Source organism: Mytilus galloprovincialis, chromosome 13, assembly GCF_965363235.1.
Source record: "Mytilus galloprovincialis chromosome 13, xbMytGall1.hap1.1, whole genome shotgun sequence".
Classification (NCBI taxonomy): domain Eukaryota; kingdom Metazoa; phylum Mollusca; class Bivalvia; order Mytilida; family Mytilidae; genus Mytilus; species Mytilus galloprovincialis.
Window position 1 is genome coordinate 53,287,532 of NC_134850.1, and position 24,090 is coordinate 53,311,621.

General features: G+C 33.4%; 1 protein-coding gene across 2 annotated transcripts; it reads left to right on the forward strand.

The window, feature by feature from the left end:
- The first annotated feature begins 1,690 nt into the window (after positions 1-1,690).
- LOC143057094 (uncharacterized) lies at positions 1,691-9,379 on the forward strand. Of its 2 annotated transcripts, none has more exons than XM_076230326.1 (3): positions 1,691-1,730; positions 5,110-5,144; positions 7,873-9,379. In XM_076230326.1, the coding sequence occupies exons 1-3, from the start codon at positions 1,706-1,708 to the stop codon at positions 9,292-9,294; spliced, it is 1,482 nt and encodes a 493-aa protein (XP_076086441.1). In that variant the 5' UTR covers positions 1,691-1,705; the 3' UTR covers positions 9,295-9,379. The 2 variants fall into 2 exon arrangements, with proteins under 2 accessions (XP_076086441.1, XP_076086440.1); XM_076230325.1 differs by lacking the exon at positions 1,691-1,730 and adding an exon at positions 3,249-3,396.
- Positions 9,380-24,090: the final 14,711 nt, after the last annotated feature.

The window sequence follows — 24,090 nt, forward strand, 5'->3', positions numbered from 1 at the left end:
CTATGAATCCAGAAAAATAGAAATCAGTCCCCCCCCCCCCACATTTTATCTTCGACTAAAAGAAAAGTTGAGTTGAATCCACAGATGCAAATAACAAATGTACCATAGCGACAAGTCATACACACCTTTCGTAAAGGTTGATACTTACATAATTTGTTTTCGAAGCCGTACTATGATAAACAGTGTGCTTTTTGACAAACAAAGAAAAAGAAAAGAAAAGCTCTTGTACTGATGGACCGATGCATCAGACGTGTAAGTTAGTAATCTGGGAGAATGCTGAAGTAATGACGATGCTGTTTATCATAGATGTAGCATGATCAAGTTATACAAAAGATCGTATTGGTTGATTGATTGTTGTTTGCTTTTAAACTTTCTGGTAGAAAGGAGATACGGGATGACACAGCATTACGGTAGAAAGGAGATACGGGATGACACAGCATTACGGTAGAAAGGAGATACGGGATGACACATCATTACGGTAGAAAGGAGATACGGGATGACACAGCATTACGGTAGAAAGGAGATACGGGATGACACATCATTACGGTAGAAAGGAGATACGGGATGACACAGCATTACGGTAGAAAGGAGATACGGGATGACACAGCATTACGGTAGAAAGGAGATACGGGATGACACAGCATTACGGTAGAAAGGAGATACGGGATGACACAGCATTACGGTAGAATGGAGATACGGGATGACACAGCATTACGGTAGAAAGGAGATACGGGATGACACAGCATTACGGTAGAAAGGAGATACGGGATGACACATCATTACGGTAGAAAGGAGATACGGGATGACACAGCATTACGGTAGAAAGGAGATACGAGATGACACAGCATTACAGCACAAAACACATCTAATGAATTCAGTTTAGTTTTGTTCAGACTCATTGTGAAAATTAAAAAAAATGGCAAAGAAAGTCATATCTATAAACTGGACACTCAGAAACGTTACGAAGTGGAATAATACACAGGAGTGGATCTCAGAGACCGACCTTCAATAACTCATGCACTGATCGCAAAATTTTACATATTACACTGAAAACTAAAGAATAGTTATCAAAGGTACCAGGATTATAATTTAGTACGCCACAAGCAACCCTCTATAAAAGAAATCATGATAGGAAACAAAATCCTTGCCATGTTCATCAACTGTGTTACCCATTTCTTTATACAGGCGCTGCTTGGATGTGCCTACACAGAAATGATCAGAAATGGAAAGTTCAAAACAGAAACCGTCTCTTTTGTTGTCAAAGTAATTTCTCAGTCGACCTTTATCGTCAATTTCAAGATATAAATCACGGTAATCATATGAAGGGGAGTCAGTGATATCCTTTATTTCAAGTTCAATAGGTAAGATGATAATTTATGTAAAACAAACACGTCCTCTAAAAACGTCACACCTATTGTATTAATACAATAGTAAAATCAATTTATCTGGATGATTTCAGTTTCAGAGAACTGTTCTGTTACAGAATCTGAGATGTTTTGTACAAAGTATTATTTATTTCTTCCTCGAACAAGATATTTAATCGGCATTCTTCCTTATGTAACAGAATTGGACAAATTCTGTCAAACTAGCCTTTAGTTAAGAATGAGGAACGTTTGTGTTAGTAAACATGTTTTATACTGTTGAACGTTGAGAGGGCGTTTGGAAGTATGTACTCAAACAGGTCTTTAGACTTCATAAATTTCCAATGCCGGATCCACTTCGTTCTTTGAGTAAGTGGTTTCAGTGTAAATATCATAAGCATGAACATTTCAGCTTACGATAAAGTTTGATTGTATTTTCTTTTGTAGAGTGAGTCACAATTATTTTTTCTTGTTTGAAATTGCAAAAGTAAAAACAAAATAAACATTTGACAATTAAAAACTGCCTCTATAGTAAGTGTCGTTTCAGTAAATGTTGGGTTTTTAACTGATTTAAACATTTCTCGTTCCATTATCATCAAAATAAGCCAGATATTTAATGTAAATTAACAACTACGAATATTTAGGGGCTTTGTCTGCAGGTACAACAACATATTTGTAGCACGAGTAATCATCTATCCAGAAAGCATTTGATTCTGATGTATATTAACGACATAGTATCTACGTCTTCATTTTGTCTGGTATAATCTTCTATATTCATTAGCATTTTTAAGCTGCCTTTTGCAAATATTTATCTATTATAGGCTCATGATATTTTAACCAATTAGCTTACATATTTTCTTGTGTTGTTGTCAATGTTTAGGTCACCGGGTGATTCCAACTAAAAACTCAGTAACAAATACAAACATGGCAAGATGATGATTACCGATTTGAAAATATTTTTCCAAGACATTTGCTAGCCTATAAGAAGATGTGGTATGAGTGCCAATGAAACAACTCTCCATCTTAGTCACAATTTGTAAAAGTAAACAAACGTTTAAAATGCATTTTTTTTTACATTAAACATGTTAAACTCAAATACATCAGGATATCCCTTGACATGTTGTTACCGACAAGTATGTGGTTTGATATAAAAAGAAGCTTTTTCAGCAAATTTTAATTTTCAATGCAGACTTCCTGCAAAGTTTCTTTTTATGACAATATATATTTAGATTATCAAACTATAAAAAATGTAAGAGGGAAATCAACACGAGATATTTTTTCTCTGCCAAATAACTCTCTTTAGTATTTTCCGATTTTGTCAGTCCTAGAGAAAAGTAATAGCATTTTTTTATGTTTTTCAATTAGTGATTAGATTTCATTAGAAACTATAGCTATTAAGGACAATATAATTCGATACAATAGATACATTTTACATTTTGAATTTTATGCGACGGTCATACAAGTGAGAAGTTTAATCTACCATTTTCTACCTAGGAAAATGCCTCTACCAAGTCAGGAATGTGACAGTTGTTATCCATTCGTTTGGTGTGTTTGAGCTTTTGATTTTCTCATTTGCTTAGAGCCTTTCCGTTTAGAATTTTACTCGGAGTGTGTTTTTTTTTATTTCCCTTTTTAAAATACATTTCAAGTTAATCTGTAGATCATCTTTTCGTCAAGTATGATGCAAGATTTAAATCTAAATTTCTAATTGAACAAACTTGTTTAACGTATAATAAAATTCAACATGGATCTTTATTAAATCTTCAAGTAAATTTTACTGTTTATTTCAATATCTTATTAATAAAGCTTAGATTTTTTAGTTATGTTTACTAGTTTTTTTTAATAATATGTACAATATACACCGGCAAAAGCACTTTACTAACTCCGGAACTGAAACTCCTGTTAAAAAGTATTGTTCAATTATTAATTATTATGAATGTGTTATCACTTAGTGGAACTGTAAGGTGTGTTTTCTTCCCATTGATTTTTCATATACGTAGAAAACGCATCCATTCGTTCAGAACACGTGAAAACAGTACGTATATATTCTTTGTCATTTTGTTTTCTCTTGCTTTTAAGATCTTTATTAATTTTTGTTCAAATGTGTTTAAACTAAAACTATGATATAATAATGATAGTACAAGATTGAATAACTTGTTTTTAACCAAAAGTTTACATTTCATCGAAATTATAACAGTTTTCCAACAGAAAATAAATGTTCTGAAAATATTTGATACAAATACAAGTAGAGTGTCTTTATCGCAGCCCGTGTCAAAGTTGATTTTCTTTAATAGCAGTTACAACGACGAAGAATTGAGTCCTAAACATTTGAGTAGTTATAATTACTTGCAGTCTTAAACTGTACTAAGCTGTAACACCGTTGAAAATAAATATTTTGATATTTGATAATTTGAAGTTAGTGGTGTTTGTTTGTTTGCTATGTTTGTTTACACAGTTTGGACTGCTGGATTCAGGAGCGGATCCAGTCATGCTTAAAAGGGTGTCCCAACCCAGAATAAAAGGGACGGGGTTCCAACCATATGGCCCCATTCAAATGCTTTGCTAGTCCTAAAAAGGGGGGGGGGTTCCGACCAGTGGACCCCTCTTTCCCGGTGGATCCGTCACTGGAATCCCAGTCATTGTATAATTATCCTATGTCTGTTTGGCTTGCTCACTCAATTTTGTCAATATAACGAAATAACAAGAACTGTCATACTACTAGGAGGTTTAGCTAGCTAAGCTATAAAACGCATCGTGTTCTTAAGAAAATACATGTATACAAAGTCAGGAATCCGACAGTTGTTTTTCAATTGATTGTATCACGTGATATGGACTTCCTTCTCCCTTCAGTATAATTTAACTTGTTCTGTATTTCTTTTTCGATAGCAAAGAGCTGTCAGCACTGCTTCGGCGTACTCAATTTTCTTTCAGTAGCTCGCACAAATAAATTTCAACCCCTCCCACCTCCTTACTGATAACCAGAGACCAATAGTTTTGATAAATTATGACAATTGTTAATACATAGGTCACCCTTCTACGCATGAAAGGTATGATTGATCTTATAAAAGTTAGACGAAAATAACCAGTTCATTTCATGAATGGAAAATAATTTTATGCATAGGAAATGAAATGCACTACACTTTTACACAGAATATCTAAATTCATAAATGACGTTCATTTACATATACGATGAACGTATTCTTTTCTTTTTTAAATCTTTTAAAGTAAGAGCATTACATTATAACGATCTTACTAAGGCTATTGAAGTACACTTACATTTTTGTGTTTATTGTACCATGTTAAAGCCTTGAGGTTTATATATATAAACGATGTTAATCCATTTCCTACGAGATATTCAATTAAAATAGCAAGATAACATGTATTTTTATAAGAACTCGCCAAAACATGCTAAAATTGCGGGATAGTTCAGTAATTAAGTGATGACCTTATCTTTAAGGATAATCGCCTTTCATTTTTTTTAACGTTTTATCATATTTTATTTAAAACCATTCAAGCCTCAGGCTCGTAAAAAAACATTGTTTATAACCAGTGGTTTAAAAGACTACCTGGACAATACCTTTCTTATTCTTGAGCAAACTTTGTGACGAGAAACTTTGTGTAATACACTATAACGTTAGACACTATTACATATGTTATTGATAGAACTACAAAGACATTTTTACTTTTGAGTAATTCATTGACGGCAAATTACGATATTAAATCTAATCGTTTACTTTGTGTATTGCAGACATGGAGGATCACAAGGCTGTTGTAAACAAACAGGTTAGTCTGGAATTATTAACTATTTATTTATGCAAACATAATTTATTATCAGTATGAGACTTTGTTAGGTATTTGGTTGCTTTTTAAAATTAAATAGATTTGATTTTGGACAGATTAAATTTTTGTGAACGTGATTATTTAAAATACAAGGTCAATTACATTATTTTTTAGGAGATTTTATCCGATAATGCTTATTCGTAATTATTTGCGAAGGTTTTAATATAAAATAACGATTATTATATATATAAAGGCATCAATGCATTAACCATTTTATAAGAAGGGGGCTACTGACTGACCTAAACGGAGGGGTTGGAGTGGGGGCACTCCAGTCATGTTTTAGTGATTCCATATATGTCATATATAATCAAACAAGTTTTACAACAAAAATGTATATATACACTTTGTTAATTATTTTTGAAATTCGTTCAATAATTCATGGAAGGAGACAGTTTGTTCAATGAAAGTAACAACAATAACAATATCGAACCTAGTACTATTACAATACAGGGGGCGAATCCAGGATTTTATTTTTTATAGAGGGCGTATTTCTAGAATGAGAAATAAAAGGATGATTTTTATGGCAAAAATTTATTGGGGGGGGGGGGGGGGGTGTCTACTCCTCACACTCCCAATGAATAGGCCTCTATAATATAATCATTTCGACAATGAACGTCTTTTCGGTGATGCCCAAAGCCAAATTTATTTGAAAACCCAAAGCCTAATGCAAACGTTGAAAATCTAGTGCAATCGGAAAGAGTAGGATCAAATTTGAGGATTATTTTAGACCATGCGGCAATGAAATTCAAATCATTTTAATTTGGGGATACAAAAAATGTCATAATCCACATATTTGCCACAGTCCTTAAGATTTAAAAATGCAAATTAACTAAACGAAAATCATTTATATGGTAAGTTATACCTATTTTATTATGCACTTTAAATTTACAGATGTTTCTCTTTGACATATTCCCCGTATCTATTCCCTGTTCTATTGTCTTGAAATGTTTGAATTCGGTTACTGACGAAATTTATAACTAGTCTTGATAACTGTCCGACGCCATTTTTGCAACTCAAAGCATTTTGTGAAACTTTATTTAAAAACCTTGTTTAAAAGCATAAAACCATCTAAGCTTATGTGTTTATATGTAAGGCATCAACATAGGTATTTTAATGATATTGCTCTCAATTACTTCTTTTCACTAACATATGTTTAAACTTGGATTTACTTCAATATCTGCAAACAATTAGTTTGCATTGATAAGGTAGAAATTTACTTTTAGTCACGTTGATCATCTTTAAAGACAATACATGCATGTTCAAAAATTATCTCGAAAAATATGATTTACATATTTTGCATATGAGGCAGAAAAAAACCGATATGCAAAATTTGCCAAGCTGTTCTACTTGTTTTGTACCGAGTGTTAACTATAATAGATATCCAAGACATCTTTCTCGTCCTGAATATTCATGAACTATTTGCCACTTGACGATAGGTAAAGTAAACAACAATCAATCAAGACAATGTTACATATATTTTAAATCACACAGTTTGAAAATAGATACCAATTATTAGGACAAATCTTGAGAAAATGTGTAGTTTTATTACATCTGCATTATATCTTACTGCATAACCTCGCCAGGTAAAACTTTCTTCTCGTGTTAATCATCAGTTTGAACAGCTGATCGAAGCAAAAATGTAGACTACTGGTGCAACCTGGTTACCTTAATTAATTCGACACACTTTGTTTGTATTCTTTATCTGTTGCGCTAAGTTCACTCGAGATTCTTCAAGAAACGAAATTTGTTCAGGTCATAACATTTTGGATACTTATTCAGCATAACAATTTATGTTTAAACTAAAAATTTATGAAACACAAAGGAAACATTAATAGTTAACCTGTGATCTGAAGAATTCTTATGATGAAATTTTGCGTAACGTAACGTTAATACTAAAAAGATGTTATATCCGTCATTTTGTTAACTTTTGTGTTGTAAGGATTCCGTTGGAATTTTATAAATTCAGATCTTCAACAAAACAATGCGAAGTGGGAAGACCCCCTTAAAAATAATTTAAAGAAAATATAATGTATCTAACTATTATTTAATTGGTTTCTTGTAAGAAAATGTTCGAAGTTTTGGTTCAACCGAAAACCTATAATTAGCGCTTGTGGTCTAAATTCTAAATTACAAAATGAAAGAAAGAAAAAACACTGTAAAGTTATGTACACCAACTTAGCAACATTCCCGCCATGTAGTAAACCTATTTGATTTAATCTTTAAAACAATTTATAAGGAGGAGCAGCCTAGATTCTTACAGTGGCAGTCATGTTGAATTTTAGATCGGTAAAGAATGCCATGGCTAGTAATTAAACGCATATCAATCGGGATCCATAGTTGGTCCTGGCAGCAATGTTGAATTGCCTTTCGAAATATAACACTTAGAGAACATTCCGTCATGTTCAATTTGGCTTCAGGTTGTTTCTCAGAAGCTGGACGTTTCCCGTATTGTGTGATACTAACTTGTACAGTTTTTTTTTAAATAGATGATTAGATACCTTTCTCGTTAAGGAAATATTTTAAGCCAACTTCCTCAATATATATAATTCTTACACGATAACAAAAATATTTGATAAAAAACAATAATACAATGATGGATGTCAAGTACTGTAATCTAATACAAATCGCTAAGAGTATAGTTACATGTACTAATGTTTTCGTTTGATTTCAGTTAGTGACACGCCAGACAATGTCAGAGGAGAATCTGAACCTTCTTCCGTACACACAATCAAACCCCCAAAGGTCAAGGACACTCGGATTATTAGAAACAATGTACCACACGTATACCTGCCGAGAAGTTGATGTGTGTCCGGTATACTTTAAAATGTCGACAAAACATCCCGTAACGCGTCATAATGTTAAGGAGGCACTGTTTAAGCTTGTGGACGAATTTGCAGCTTTGCGGTTAACAATTGTCGAAACTGGCCGTCATTCATACAAATTTGTTGAAAGAAAACACATGCCTGTTTCCATCCATGAAAAATACACAAACATTAACGAAACAATACTGAATCAAGAACGACTTCATAAATTCGATTTTAATCGAGGTCCTCTTTGGAAATTTACATGGTTGAAGAATCCAACTAAGCAGAGTGAAGATGCATTGCAATATCCCTTCCATTTCTTCTTCATTTTTCATCATGCAATATCAGATTTCCATCAAATTCATACAATCGTTCAGAGTTTGACCAGAAACATTCTTCGCTCACAGAGAGTACTGCCAACTGCTCCGTTATACAAGCGTCATCTATGTCCGTCGATCGAACATGTTATACCGTTAGATTTTGTTAGGAAAGTATCTCAGACAAACGATAGTACAAAATGGCCAACATGTGCAATAGACACATACAATGCAGCATTTAATTCCGAAATAGCCGAACTACAGAAAAGAAAAGTCTCGACAGATGTATGCCCCGTACAACTGAACGAAACAGAATCGAGATCATTGTTTAGACAATGTAAACACCATAACGTTAAAATTACGTCTGCGATTGTTGCAGCCATGACTGTTTCGTTTACACAGCTTATTCAAACAGCACTCCCACCAAGTACCAGCAAATTTATTGTCCCCGTAGAAATAATGGTTGACTTAACAAGATACATTATGGATGACAGAATTAAACAGTCGTTTGGAAGCGTCGGGGCAATACACCTCCCATTTCTAGTCGAGATGAATCTTTTAGACCTAAAATCAAAGGCAAATTTTTGGTCTATAGCTCAACAATGCCAGAAACGACTTGATGAGAGTCTAGCTACTGGGGAACCAATGAAAGTCTTACTTCGAGACGTTCCATCAGAAATACGCAATCAACCGGAAATAGGAAAGTCTCCGTTTGTGTTGTCTATTTCAAACATGGGAAGTCTTGATGATATAATTCCGCAAGGGTGCAAACATGAAATTCAGCTAGAGGACTTCATTCCATGGACAAATGTCACAGTGGATGACATGCCAGTGTTCTGTACAGGGTTTATTACATTGAATGGCTCAATAAAAATGGTGGCAGGCTATTGTAATAGTTACACTTCAAAGCAGACGACAGATTTATTCACAAGTTCATTAAGGCAGCTTTTAATAAGTTGCAGTAAGCTTTAACGGTGTTTTTGTATACTGACAGTCACTTATGTTCAAAATTGTTAACAAATAAATAAATTAACTTAGGAAATCACAAGAAATAAAATATTATTCTACTAGGATATAGATACAAGATGTAATAATTTAATTTTGGATGTAACGCGTCTTCTGATTGGCTGACGTTATTACATAAAAAATGTGGTGCACACTGTTAAATAACCCGCTACGCGCGTTATTCAGTGTGCACCATATTTGTTATGTTATTTCTTCATAGACAGAAAAAATATTACAGTCATTCCTTAAATATAATTGCCAATGAGTTAACTCTATACAAAAACCAAAATGACTCAGAAATTAATAACTAGTAGTAACTACTAGTATAATATCTACGCACGTAAACGGCCCTCAACAATGATGCTTATCGTTGTTAACATGTGAAGCATTCCTAGAGGTTACAGTTCTACGAGACGTCTTGCAATTCTGGCGGATAAAGAAATTATCCTGTTTATGATCTTGCGCTTTAAAATTAATAGACGTACTCTGTTTCGGTATAGTCCAAAATATGGGATAGTACAAAATATGGTATATGCATATCTCCTGTACAGTTATTGTCCCGAATTTGCACACAATATCTTCTTCTAAACAGCAATTAACAATCAATATAGGACGAAGACATTGTCATCATCAGTCTTAAGTTATTTTGTTTTTGGTCTACATGTTACTTGATATTTAAAGGCGCAGTATGTATACTCTACTTAAAAATCTAAGAAACATTGCGGATGAATTATTCGCTTGCGAGTTCGATTTAACCCATTAGCGTGTGATAAGTTTAATATTTCTTCAACTATGAAAATATAAAGAATGTCAACATTGAAAGCGAAATAGGGATGAATCATTTGCTTGACAGACTCGATCTACAAAAACTCATTATTATACAGTTAAAACGATACACATACCTTTTTAACCTACAATATTGAAATCAAACAAACTAATTCCAAGTCGCTTTCTATTTATATTTATATTTCTGTCAGTTTATATGACCGTCGACAGTTTTCAGAGGTCATCTCGATGGTAACTTATATGAAGTCAACAAAAATACACACACAATGTTGATATACATTATGGAGTGCATGCATCCGTGTCAGATAACCAATTAAAAATCCCTATTTATACAACCAAATTTTGCATTTTTCACAGCTTGCTTAATGTTTTACTTTAAGATTAACTCCATGGAAACCAGATATATCCCGAATCCTACATGTGCATGCATAACCTTTCACCTTGCCAATTTCAAGCCTATGTTTAAAGTAGGCAACGAATAATTACTGTTCGGAATCAAAAACTGAAGAAAAAAAACCCTGGTTTTCATGTAAATCTATTAAATTAGTATACTATGGAGCTCATAAATCATGAATTATTATTGCATACTCATAGACAAGTAAATTTAAAACTCAAACTAGTCTTAATATGTTTTTCTTTCAACAAAAGTTTCATTTCTGCAAATTAGTATTAGATAACAATGACATCTAAAGTATTTTTGTCAGTGTTGGGCTACTGTAACGTGTAACCGGGCGATCAATGGATCCGTATCTGAATAAATCAGGATTTCAAGTGTTCAACTCAATTGTTCACCACAACCAGTTGTCCTATTCAAACAATCAACACATCCTCAAATGAATTCACAATGTCAAATATATACGCCACACAATGCACAGTAATCAAAATGCCGGGTGAAGTACCTCATTCACACTGCACAGACACAATTTTTCATAACAGAATATATATACACAATGTCACTATGCAATCACTATGCAACAAGTATCAGACCGATTTATTCACAATGTCACTAACAGATTACTATGCAACATGCATACGGCCCTTTATTACACCATGTCACCAACAGATTACTTTGCAACATGCATCAAGTAAGTATTACACAAAACGTATGAACACAAAATCACATATATACAACTTCGATTTACAACGTCCACCAATATGTAGTATACTATAACACAATAACACAATAACTCAATTACACTTGCACAATGTTTCAATTCACAAGGAATATATATATATACCACAGCTGAACTCACGCACTAACTATCCCTTTGAGTTCCCACACAATGAATATTATCCAACTGGTAAGGTTTAACACAGTGCACTTTCACTAATACACTTCCACAATGTAACAACTTGCAACACCAGCAAGTAAACATCTTGTATTCTCACTAATACAAATCTATGAAGTATTCACACTTCCACATAGTACAACTTGCAACACCAGCAAGTATACACCTTGTATTCTCATTAATACAATAACCACTTATATATATCAGATTCACTTTATACATTGTATCACAATCACTATTGCAATATCCACATATAAATCCGAACACTATTTATATATCCTTTGGAATCACTTAATTCACTCTACTTACCAGTTGGAAAATAATCCCTGATGTTATCACTTCAACGGTCCACATATAACTGACAAAGTTTCTCTGTCTTGAGCTGGTTTATATACTACCATATGGAACGGTCCATTATACTTGAAGGGGTGAAAAAATAAGATTATACCAACTTTTGGGGTGTTTTAACAAAGAGACGGTGCTCCAACTATGGAGAAACTTATATACATATAGAAACACAATCAATAGGGAAAGACAACTGGTGTTTCACATCAAAATAAATGAACTATGACCGATTTTCGTTACACTACTTTTACATAGTTCTAAATTGGTAGCCTGACACCTTTTATACTTTTCATAATTTGCATACTAGTATACGTTTTAGTGAGTTATAAATCTAATATTAGAATTTGAATCAAAACGGAAAATATGAATTTGACAGCTTATGCCACCCTTAATAAAAGAAACATACAAATTTGTCAAATGTAATGCCTCCGGATTGCTCATGTACATCTTCTCAATACAATTATAGTCCAGCTGGTCATATTATTACTGGTGACCTTGGTATTGTTACCAATGAACAACTAAGAGAGTTGCTAGCCAAGGGACCAAAGTATAGAATCCCCCAGCCCATCAACTGGAAAAAGAATTTCAAGTTACTGATGGATGCAGTTGAGGACTATGCAAGAAAATGGATAAAGCGCGAACCAGACGAACCCGACCTGGACACTCTGTCTGAATGGATCAAAGCTATTCGATCATGCATTCAGAGGCGCATCCAAAAACTAAGATGTAATATGAGTACTAGAGTTTCTAACCCTTTCAAGAATCCGGAGGTTGTGGATGCTTTATCCTCTTTGCATGACAAATATGTCGTTGTTCCAGCAGATAAAGCCTCCAATAATATTGTCTTCATATGTAAAAAACATTATTTGCAATGTCTCACTACAGAGCTTGGAATTGATAAAACTACTGGTAATCCCACATATTCTTTAACATCTTTTACCAAGGATGAAATTTTACAAAATCATAAATCTGTCCTTCTTTCTTTTGGTATCAACATCAAAGAAAACGAAGAAAACTTGCCCTCATTATACTGGATACCTAAATTACACAAAACTCCATATAAAGAACGATACATAGCTGGGTCTTCAAAATGTTCGACTAAACATCTTTCTAAAGTATTGACTTCTATTCTTTCTACAGTTAAAGATGGGCTTCAAAAATATTGTGAGGAGATATATTCTACCAGTGGTGTTAACCAGATGTGGATTCTCAAAAATTTGAAAGATCTACTGCTTAACCTTCGATCACAATCTTTGCAATTTTGCAGCAACATAAAAACTTTTGATTTTTCTACGCTATATACTACTATTCCCCATGCTCAGTTGAAAGATCGACTTCACCATCTCATAAAACAGAGCTTTTTCTATAAAAATGGGAATCGTAGATACAAATTTCTTGTTTTGGGATACAATAATTCATATTTTGTTAAGAATCACACTGAATCTTCCAGAAAATATACTGAAGATGATATTATTAAAATGCTGGACTTTTTGATCGACAATATATTTGTTGAGTTTGGAGGATTTATATTTCAACAGACAGTCGGTATTCCAATGGGTACTAATTGTGCACCCCTGCTGGCTGATTTGTTTTTGTATTCGTATGAAGCAGAATTTATTCAGAACCTTCTAAAAGACAAAAAGAAAAAGCACCTTGCGAAATTCTTTAATTTTACTTTCCGATATATTGATGATGTTTTATCATTGAACAACCCATACTTCAGCCAATACTTACATCTCATATATCCCAGTGAACTTGAAATTAGGGATACTACTGATACTAGAAGGACTGCTTCATACCTTGATCTTTTCCTCAATATTGACGTAGATGGACGACTTCACACGAAAATCTATGATAAACGGGACGATTTCAACTTCCCAATTATCAATTTCCCATTTCTCAGCAGTAACATACCCTCTGCCCCTTCGTATGGTGTTTACATATCACAATTGATACGTTATTCACGTGCTTGTTCACACTATACGGACTTCATATACAGGAGTGTGCTCCTTACGCAGAAACTGCTCCAACAAAGTTATGAGGAGGACAGATTAAAATTGACACTCCGTAAATTTTATGGACACCATCACGAATTGGTGGATCCATATGATGTCTCTTTAACCAAACTAGCTAAGGACATTTTTATCACATGGTAGATTGTGGTTTGTCATTATGTCGTCTAATCTTTTAATTACCAAACGTGACTTATTCCCGATTGTGACTGTTTTGCTGAATGTGAATTCGCATTACTATAAGACGTGTTTCTGTACTTGTTGATCCCAAATTCATGTATTTAGTTTACATGTTTAATGTTATATTTGTAATTCTCATCGGATTTTGTCAAATGTGTTGACGTCTTTTTATTATATTTAGGTGTTACGGATAGAAAAATTAATCACCGCCTTTATTAATTATATTAAATTTTGTACGATTATTTACGTTTGAAGTTGGATTCATAACAAACTGGACATATATATATTACTGTTAATTGTTATTAATAAGTATTGCAATATGCATTTTGTTTAAATGAATTATCAGTATTTAGTTCTAATATAATCTTAAATCAATACTAATTCTATCTCACTTTGATAGTTTTTCATATGTGACGTCATGCTGTTTCTAAATTTCATAAATTCAAATGTGGCATAACGTTTGTGCCTTTTCGCCATCGTATGTGACGTCACATTTTTTTAATTACGTTGACGCCTGGACTGATTCGGGTGTGTCTATTCTGTGTTAAACTTTAATAGCATTATGTATTCGGGTTTAGTTTTCTGTAATTAGTTAATACTTCAGTTTCATTATGTATATCTCTTTCATATTCATTTGTTAAAATTTACTGTTTGCAATAACATGAATTGTTCTATATAATAAGGATGTTCTTATCCCGGGCATAAAAACAATGCCGTATTTGGCAAAACCTTTTCAACTTTTTATCTTCAGTGCTGTACAACTTTGTACCTTTTTCACTTTCGATCTTTTATATCTGGGCGTTATGTATTCGGGTTTAGTTTTCTGTAATTAGTTAATACTTCAGTTTCTTTATGTATATCTCTTTCATATTCATTTGATAAAATTTACTGTTTGCAATAGCATGAATTGTTCTATATAATAAGAATGTTCTTATCCCGGGCATAAAAACAATGCCGTATTTGGCGAAACCTTTTCAACTTTTGATCTTCAGTGTTGTACAACTTTGTACTTTTTTCACTTTCGATCTTTTATATCTGGGCGTCACTTGTAAGTCTTGTGTGGACAAGGCGCGTTTTTAGCGTATTGAATTTTAAACCTGATGCTTTTTGTTATCTATTAATCATGTTTTTCTTTGTCTAAAATGTTCTATTAATTTGTATTGTAGTCCTGTAATATTATGTTGTCATTTCAATGTTATATTTAACTTTGCCATTAAAGTGCGAGGTTTGGCATGCCACAAAACCAGGTTCAACCCACCACTTTTATTCCCCTTTAAAAGTGTCCTGTACCAAGTCAGGAAGATGGCCATTGTTATATTATTGTTCGTTTCTGTGTGTGTTGCATTTTAACGTTGAGTCGTTTGTGTTTTCTCTTATTTTTGAGAAATTGAGATAAGACGTGGCACGGTACTTGTCTATCCCAAATTCATGTATTTGGTTTTCATGTTATATTTGTTATTCTCGTGGTGTTTTGTCTGATGCTTGGTCCGTTTCTGTGTGTGTTACGTTTCGGTGTTATGTCGTTGTTCTCCTCTTATATTTAATGCGTTTCCCTCGGTTTTAGTTTGTTACCCCGATTTTGTTTTTTGTCCATGGATTTATGAGTTTTGAACAGCGGTATACTACTGTTGCCTTTATTTTTGTTTTCCATAATGTTTGCTGAATAAGTTGAAAAGTTTTAAATCTCGTGTGACAAACAATTCATATGATCTTAAAAAAAATGAACTAAACCTGAAAAATTGGCAAATGTATAGTATGTGTTTGCCAAAACCTCTGCTTTAAAGAATGAAGACTTTTAGGGGTATGGATGCACAGAACTTAAATATCCTATTCAAGCGTCACTGATGAGTCTTTTGTAGACGAAACGCACTTCTAGTGCAAATTCAAAATGTCAATTCTGGTATCTACGACGACTTTATTTTCGTTTAGCCGTTGTAAGCTTCAGAATTGCCAGGAATGAAGAGTCATTGATAGGGTTGAACTGAGATAGAATAATACTCCATGATTGGCATCACATAATAGATGATTGATGAATTACTCTATTCTAAGTTCTATGCATGATCTTACCTACTAGCAATTCATAAACTGTCGCTAATGTACATTCTGTAGACCATAAATGCATCGAAGATGAAAGTATGAAATTGAAACGAGTTTTTCCAAGACAAACGGTAGACACGACTACATAGAAACAATAAACTCAGCATAAATACAAGGTCAGACGATTGTTGTTTCGTCTACAAAAAGACTCATCAGAGACGCTCGTATCAAAACAATTATAAATGCCAAACAAGTACGAAATTTAGAGCACTCAAGGCCCAATCATGTCGCTAGCTTTCGTCAAATACAACTACTAGTATTTTAATCTATTCCTGGGTCAGAAGATTGATAATATTTCCCTCAAAAAAATTTCAACAAAGATATTGTGATATAAAAATGATAAAACAAACTACAACAACCCCTCTATCAAAGAAAGCCTAATGAGGAAACCTAGGTCCCTCTCCACTCCAAAAAATGTTAAGTCTAGTAATATCTATATGAGGTGGCTTCGTTCTTTCCGTCATTTTGTTATTGTGCTATGGTTAATTTTGTATTCTTGTCTTTTGTTTGTGTTAATGTGCTTCATCTGTAACATTTTTTTGTTTTCTTTGTTAATTATTTTTTGTTTTTATAGTGATTAAGATTATCACACAATTTTGACTGCTGTACCCCTATTTTGTGACATTTTATCTATTACTAGTATGTCTGTTTGTTTTGTTCACCCATCGTTGTTAATATAATGGCATTTTATGCGACTATCATACAAGTGAGAGGTTTAGCTAACTATAAAACCTTGTTTAATCCACAATTTTTCTACATAAGAAAATGCATCTACCAAATGAGGAATATTACAGTTGTTTTCCATTCGTTTGATGTGTTTGAGCTTTTGATTTTGCTATTTGCTTAAGAACTTTCCGTTTAGAGTTTTCCTCGGAGTTCGGTATTTTCTTATTTTACTTTTTTCTATATGAAGGAACCACCTAAATTGGAAAGTTCAAAATGATAAAATTGAAATAGTCTCTTCTTATGACAAGTGTAGTTCTAAGTCGACTTGCATCGTCAATTTCTAGATGTTAGTCTATATATGGAGTATATATTACTGAATCTGTGGTATCCTTTTTCAAGTTCTATTTATAAGATATAAAACGTTAAAAATGTAACTTTTTTACAACATAAGACTCAAACAAAATGAGGATATCCTTTGACACGTTATAAACGACAAGTATGTGGTCAATATAAATTGCTGTTTCAGCTATTTCAATTTGATGCATTCTTTGCGCAAATTATTTTTTTTACAAAATACAGTTTTGGTACGTAAATTGACTTTTGTAACAAATAAATGACTTTTGTTAAATTTTCACTTATGTATAAAAAAAACTCAATTTTGTCTACTAAAAAAACCCCTTAAAAATTCAATGTCTGACTAAATCTCAATTGAGAACGCAAATAAGTTCACAGGATCTAAACTAAGCTAATTCGCATACAAAATTGACTGTTGTCGCCCAATTCTCAAATATGGTAACAAAAGTAGTCTGTGATATAAAATTGAAATTCTAGTACAAATAAACTCATCATAGATACCAGGACTAAATTTTGCATATACGCCAGACGCGCGTTTCGTCTACAAATGACTCATCAGTGACGCTCGAATCCAAAAAACGTAAAAAGGCCAAATAGAGTACGAAGTTGAAGGGCATTGAGGACCAAAATTGCTTAAAGTTTTGCCAAATACAGCTCAGGTAATCTATGCCTGACAAAACCACTAGAGTCCCGTTTGACGCCACGCAGTACCAAGTCAGGAATATGACAATCCTTATCCATCGTTTGATCTGATTCAGCTTTTAATTTGCCATTTTATTAGGGACTTTCCGTTTTGAATACGTTTGTTATTTTACTTTTTTCTCATCAAAATTTTATAGAGAATTTTCTCATTTTTGAAATCCCAATATCAAATTATACCATTTTTGTTAATTCAAACAATTCGTGATAAGATTTCACAAGAATAAAGAATGGAAACGGGAAATATGTCAAAGAGATAAAAACTCGACCATAGAGCAGAACACGGTCTAAAGCATCCAACGGGTCTTTAACGAAAAATGTTGTGCCCTCAGGCGGGCTTTAACAGGATCCTTAACAATAATAACATATAACAGGTACAGCGAAATGAATGCCACACAAAATTATACACTTCCAACTTAGGCTAGAGGTTCCTAACCCGGGACAGGAGCAGAAATGCGACGGGTTTAAATATGCGAAGAGACTATTGAGATAAATAGTTTGATAGATACATGAATATATTTCAAGTTAATCTGCAAACCATATTCATCATCTGGTATTTGATGAAAGATTAAATTTTTTGTTTCAACTTGAAAAAACCTAAGGTACAAGTTATCGGTCTATCTTTAAATAATCTTCAAGTAGATTTTACCTTCTATTTAATATTCCTTTATGAATTAAAACGGCACCTACGATTGCTTATGCTCAGGTGTTTCAGTCATGCATACTGTGTTCTTTCATAATATGTAACCTATACACAGGTAGAAACACTTCACTAACTCCGGAACTGATTATCCTGTAAACATTGTTGTTAAATTATCAACGATATTGGATATTTATTCACTCAATTGTACTATGAGGCTTGTTTTCTTCCCTTTAATATTTCATTTACGAAGAAAACACACTCACTCGTTCAGGACACGTGGAAACAGTATGAATATTTTTGTTATTGTTTTCTTGCTTGTAAAATCCTATATGCATTGACGTAAATTTCATTGAAACTTGCTGTCGTCATGACTGATTCTTCAAATGAAGGTATATAATGTTGTATAACACACCTCGAGGTTTCATTATCGCCCTCATATGAGACCTCCATACGGTTGGTCTTTTATTTGACCAATCCTGTCACCTATCGATGTGTTATACAATTCAATAGATGATTGTGCCAAATAAACTCATCAAAGATACCAGAGTTGTAATTTTGTAATTGCGCCAGACGCGCGTTTCGTCAACAAAAGACTCGTCAGTGACGGTCGTATCAAATACAGTTGAAAAGGTTAAATAAAGAATGAAGTTGAAGATCATTGAGAACCAACAGTTCCTAAAATTTTTGCCAAATACAGCTAAGGTAATTAATCTATTACTGAGATAGAAAAGCCTTAGTATTTTAAAAATTTCAAGTTTGGTAAACAGTTAATTTATAATTATGACCATGTCAATAATAAATCATGTCAACACATAAGTGCTGACTACTGGTCTGATGATACCCTCGGGAAATTGAAACTTCACCAGCAGTGACATAGACCCAGTGGTTGTAAATAGATTCATCATAGATACCAGAACTAGTATCAGTAAACAAATTGCCAGGCAATGGTTAAAAGCGAGAAAAAGTCGTAGATACTCTTTCGGAAAGCACCAAGGCTATGAGGTACGAATCAGAATTGAAAACTTGAGGGATTTATGAATACTCATGCTGCATCAATCTTTATAAACCAACAATGAGACAAAAACACACGTTCTACTTCCAGGATAAATTTGTTGTTTTCATAATCATACGTCTGTTTGATGTTCTATGTAGGAATTTCAACCATAGATAAAAACAAAACCCACTGGTTCCTCCTTCTTTATTGGATTCATAATCGACATAAGGGTCCTTACAAACAACGTGATATAGCTTCCAAGTACTGTTTTCAATAAAAAAAAATCTGCATTCCAATGGGTAGCAACTGTGCTCCTCTTCTTGCCGACTTGATCTTTTATTCATATGAGACTGACTTCATACAGGAACTTCTCAGGAAGAGAGAAAAGAGATAAGTAGTACTAGTACCATTTAACTGTATTTCGCACTATTTAGGTAATGTTCTCTCACTGAATAATTGAAAATGTTCTGACTATGTTGAACACGGCTATCCCATCGAACTTGAGATAAAGGATACAACAGATACAGTCAATTCTGCCTTATATCTTAACTTACATCTAGAAATTGAGGGTCGGTGGAAAACAAATCTTTACGACAAAAGAGATGATTTTTGCGTCCCAACTATGAATTTTGGATACTTACCGGAGAATCGACCACTTCTTTTCAGAACATCGTCATCGACGTTTCTCAAAACCTCAACTTGCATGGAAAAGAAATTACTTCAGTTCAAAATCGAATTTTATTGACACTTATTTGGTTGAGACAATACCCCACGTATACTCTTCTGTCTATGAGTTTTGGTATCAGTATTGCAACTGTTGGCCTAATTATAAAAAAATGTGGATTATTTTGTGGGAGATATGTGCCCCAACGTTCGGTGGCCAACTAGACAGGAATGACTAAACCGCAGAGGAAAATGGCCAGAGATGCCCAATGTGGTTGGCATGATTGATGGAACACCGCACGAGATCCTGATTCCCTCAACAGAACCGCAGCAGGATTTCTATAGTAGCCACAGAAAATACCACTGTATCCATACTCAGGTATGCTTGCATTACAGAAAAGTTCTCATTGGCAAATCTATTGTTTTCAAAAAGACACCATGATTGCGTTTTAGACGTTTTTAACCCCCAGGTTATCATTTCCACCATACGATAAAAGCCAGAAGATATGGGATAGATTGCCAATGAGACAACTGTCCACCTATGACAAAATGACCACTGGCGCTTGGGTATATGATACAGATAAAAAAATGTCGATTAAAATATACAATTTTCTATATTTATAATACATATCTATCACTGTTGTGCATGTCTCACCTAGTTTCGAGTGATTTAAACGACCCAGAGAAAATACCCAATTTTACTATCCATACTAAGAATCAAAGCGCCTGTGGAAATGCAGGGGCGGATACAGCCATTTTATAAAGGGAGGGGGGTTCCAGCTATATGCTCCCATTCAAAGGAATTGATCGGCCAAAAAAGGGGGGTTACAACCCCCGAACCCGCTCCCCCCATCATATGGATCCGCCAATGCAATAATATATTGCCATATGTTACACAATAAATAAAAGATGACAGAATTAATATCGAAATAAATTCAATAATTGTTTTCATCACTTACCATTGATCATTCAGGTTGTAATTTGTGCGACAACGAATACTGTATATATCACTATTTCAGTAATCGAGCAGACCGTTAACCGTCAAATGCGTCCAAGCGGAAAGGAATGTCAGATCAATCAATTACAAGGTTAAGGTCATCTTCAATGTTGAATGAATAATCTTTAATGTATAACGTTTAAATAACAATAAACATGCCATACAATAGGATTTTTTTCTCCATTTTTGACAAATAAATTAAAAACTACATCCATTTATTATGTTTGCAGGTTATCTGTGACAACGACAAAAACATCTGTTATATCCACTCAGGGTTTCTCGGACATGACAATGACGCTAACGCATATCATCGTATAGGCCCGATTGGACCCGGGGATGCACTTGATTTTCCACCACAGTGTTACATCTTGGCTGACAGTATTTATCCAAATGGATATCCACTAGTAACACCCTTCAAATCTGTTGAAATTATAAGACAAACTAGGGCTGAGAAAAGATTTCGAAGGAAATTTAACATTTTACACAGAAACCGTAGAGTGTATGTGGAACATGTTATTAAGGAAATTAAAACATTTAAAGAAATTGGAAGCCTGTTTTGTCATCCAAGATGGAAACTCAGTTCAATTGTTGAGTTGTGTGCAGGATTGGCAAAGCGACGAGCAGATTTGTTGTCAGGCGAATTAGCATAGCCTTAAACTGATAGATATTAAAATAATTGTGAATTTTGTGTTTCAATTTAAAGTAATATACTTCAAGAATTTCATTAAACAATTTGTAAATTGTATTTACGTTTTAAAATTCATGCTTGAAAATTCCCGCGCAAATGTGTGTTATCGTGATGAACATAAACAACGTATCGGACGTAAGTGTACTTTAAACATTTTTCGTTTTTTTCAGATACAACATGCGTTTTTTATTTGCGAAATGCTTCAATTGTGTAGAATACAATTCATTAAGAAAAAATCTCTTTTTTTCAGGATAAAATATAGACTCCAAATGTTATCGTGGAAATGAAATACACGCTCCCCTTACGTTCGTTCGTACCTTTCGTCAATTTGTAAGAAAGCTCTAATGTGACCTATCGAATTAAATGTATTATTGAGTTTTACTTACATGAGCAACACGACGGGTGCCACATGTGTAACAGTATCTGCGTACCCTTTCCGAATACCTGAGATGACCCAAGATATTGATGAGGTTCGTGTTGCTCCGTCTTTATTTTTCTATGTTGTGTTTCTTTGTACTAGATGTTGTTCGTCTGGTTGTCTTTTTTCTTTTTAAGCCCTGGCGTTGTCAGCTTATTTTGTACTTATGTGTCAGAATGTTTTTCTGCCAATGGTATCTTTCGCTTCTATTTCATCGGTATACAATATAAGTTATATATATAATTACAAAATATTTTTTTTTTGAGTAATTTATCAACTGCAAATTCTAATATTAAATCGCTTACTTTGTATATTGCATTCACGGAGGATCAAAAGACTATTTATAGGTTAGTCTTGAATCATTTACTATTTATTTAGACTATGTTAGCTACCTAATATGAAACAACTTATTATGACTATTGGACTTTGTTAGTTATTTGATTGCTTTTTAGAGTTAAAATGATTCAAATTGAACAGGTTGAATTGAATGTGACCTGAAATTTCTTTCGTTAAATATAACAAGGTCAATTTCATCTTTATGGTATGTTTCAACACATAATGCTTATAAATTGTTTGGAGGTTTTAATACAAAACAATTAATGACAATTCATTATTTTTAAGGTGTTTAAAAAGCATAATGATTCCATATACATACATGTTTTAATTTTAATTTTCGTGCAATATTTCATACAATTATGCAGTTCTGTCATGATTAACGACCAAAGGTTAGAATTAAACCTTTTGGGAATAACACACAAAAAAGGTTGGAAAACATTAAAACATTAAAACAGCACGATTTTTTTGGTTTAAATAATTGCTTAAAGTTAAACATAATTGGACTGAGATGACAGATTTAGAGTTTCCTATCTTTAGTGCATAAGACTTAATAAATTTAGATCGTAACACGTTACTTAATTCACAATAGAAAGTAGACAATTTGTTTAATAAAACAACAATAACATAATCGGTATCAATTTAAAATATGCCATACAGGACCATGAGGACCTGACCCAGCACTTCAAGAGGGTTACGCCCTCTAAGCAACCCCTGATTGTGCCACTACCATATGTGGAATAGTCAACCTATTTCTTTTCAGTTATCCTAAATCCAAAATATAAGATAATCTTAAACTAAGGACTCGCTGTGTGTGTTAAGTGTTGTGTGAAACTGCGTAACCTCAGAATGTGTATTGCAGTCGCATTCCAATGACGTATTGTTTGACCTTATGCAAGCTAACGATTACTTTTATGCGTTCTGTTGGTTTTTAAACACCACTTTAAAGCAATAAGAATTAAACCAATTTTTTGATAACAGACAAACATGAACAGCAGTATTTTCTAAGACGACAACCATCGACTTCAAAACTGATAAACAAATTTAATAATACTTTTAGATATTTGGATGATATTTTGGCTCTCAATAATGACGACTTCAGTATGTATATTAAAGAAATTTATCCTGTTGAACTTACTTTAAATAAAGCTAATACTAACAATGACCACTGCCCTTTCCTCGATCTTGATATCTATATCACTAACGGAAAGCTGAATACTAAAATTTATGATAAAAGAGATAATTTTTCATTTCCTATCGTTAATTATCCATTTTTAGATGGTGACGTTCCCTTGTCACCATCTTACGGTGTTTATATATCTCAACTTGTACGAGTCGCTCGTGTATGTAACAATGTTTTAGATTTTAACGAGAGAAATTTATGTATTACTGAAAAATTATTACACCAGGGTTTTCGATATCACAAACTAGTCAAAACATTTACTAAATTTTATCATCGGTATAAGGACATCATTCGTAAATATAGCTCAACATGCAGACTTCTTATACGTTCAGGTATTTCTCATCCAATTTTTTATGGAAATGTTCTTTATAAAGCACAAAGGTGTCAGTATTCACCTCAAAAACTAACAAAACCTT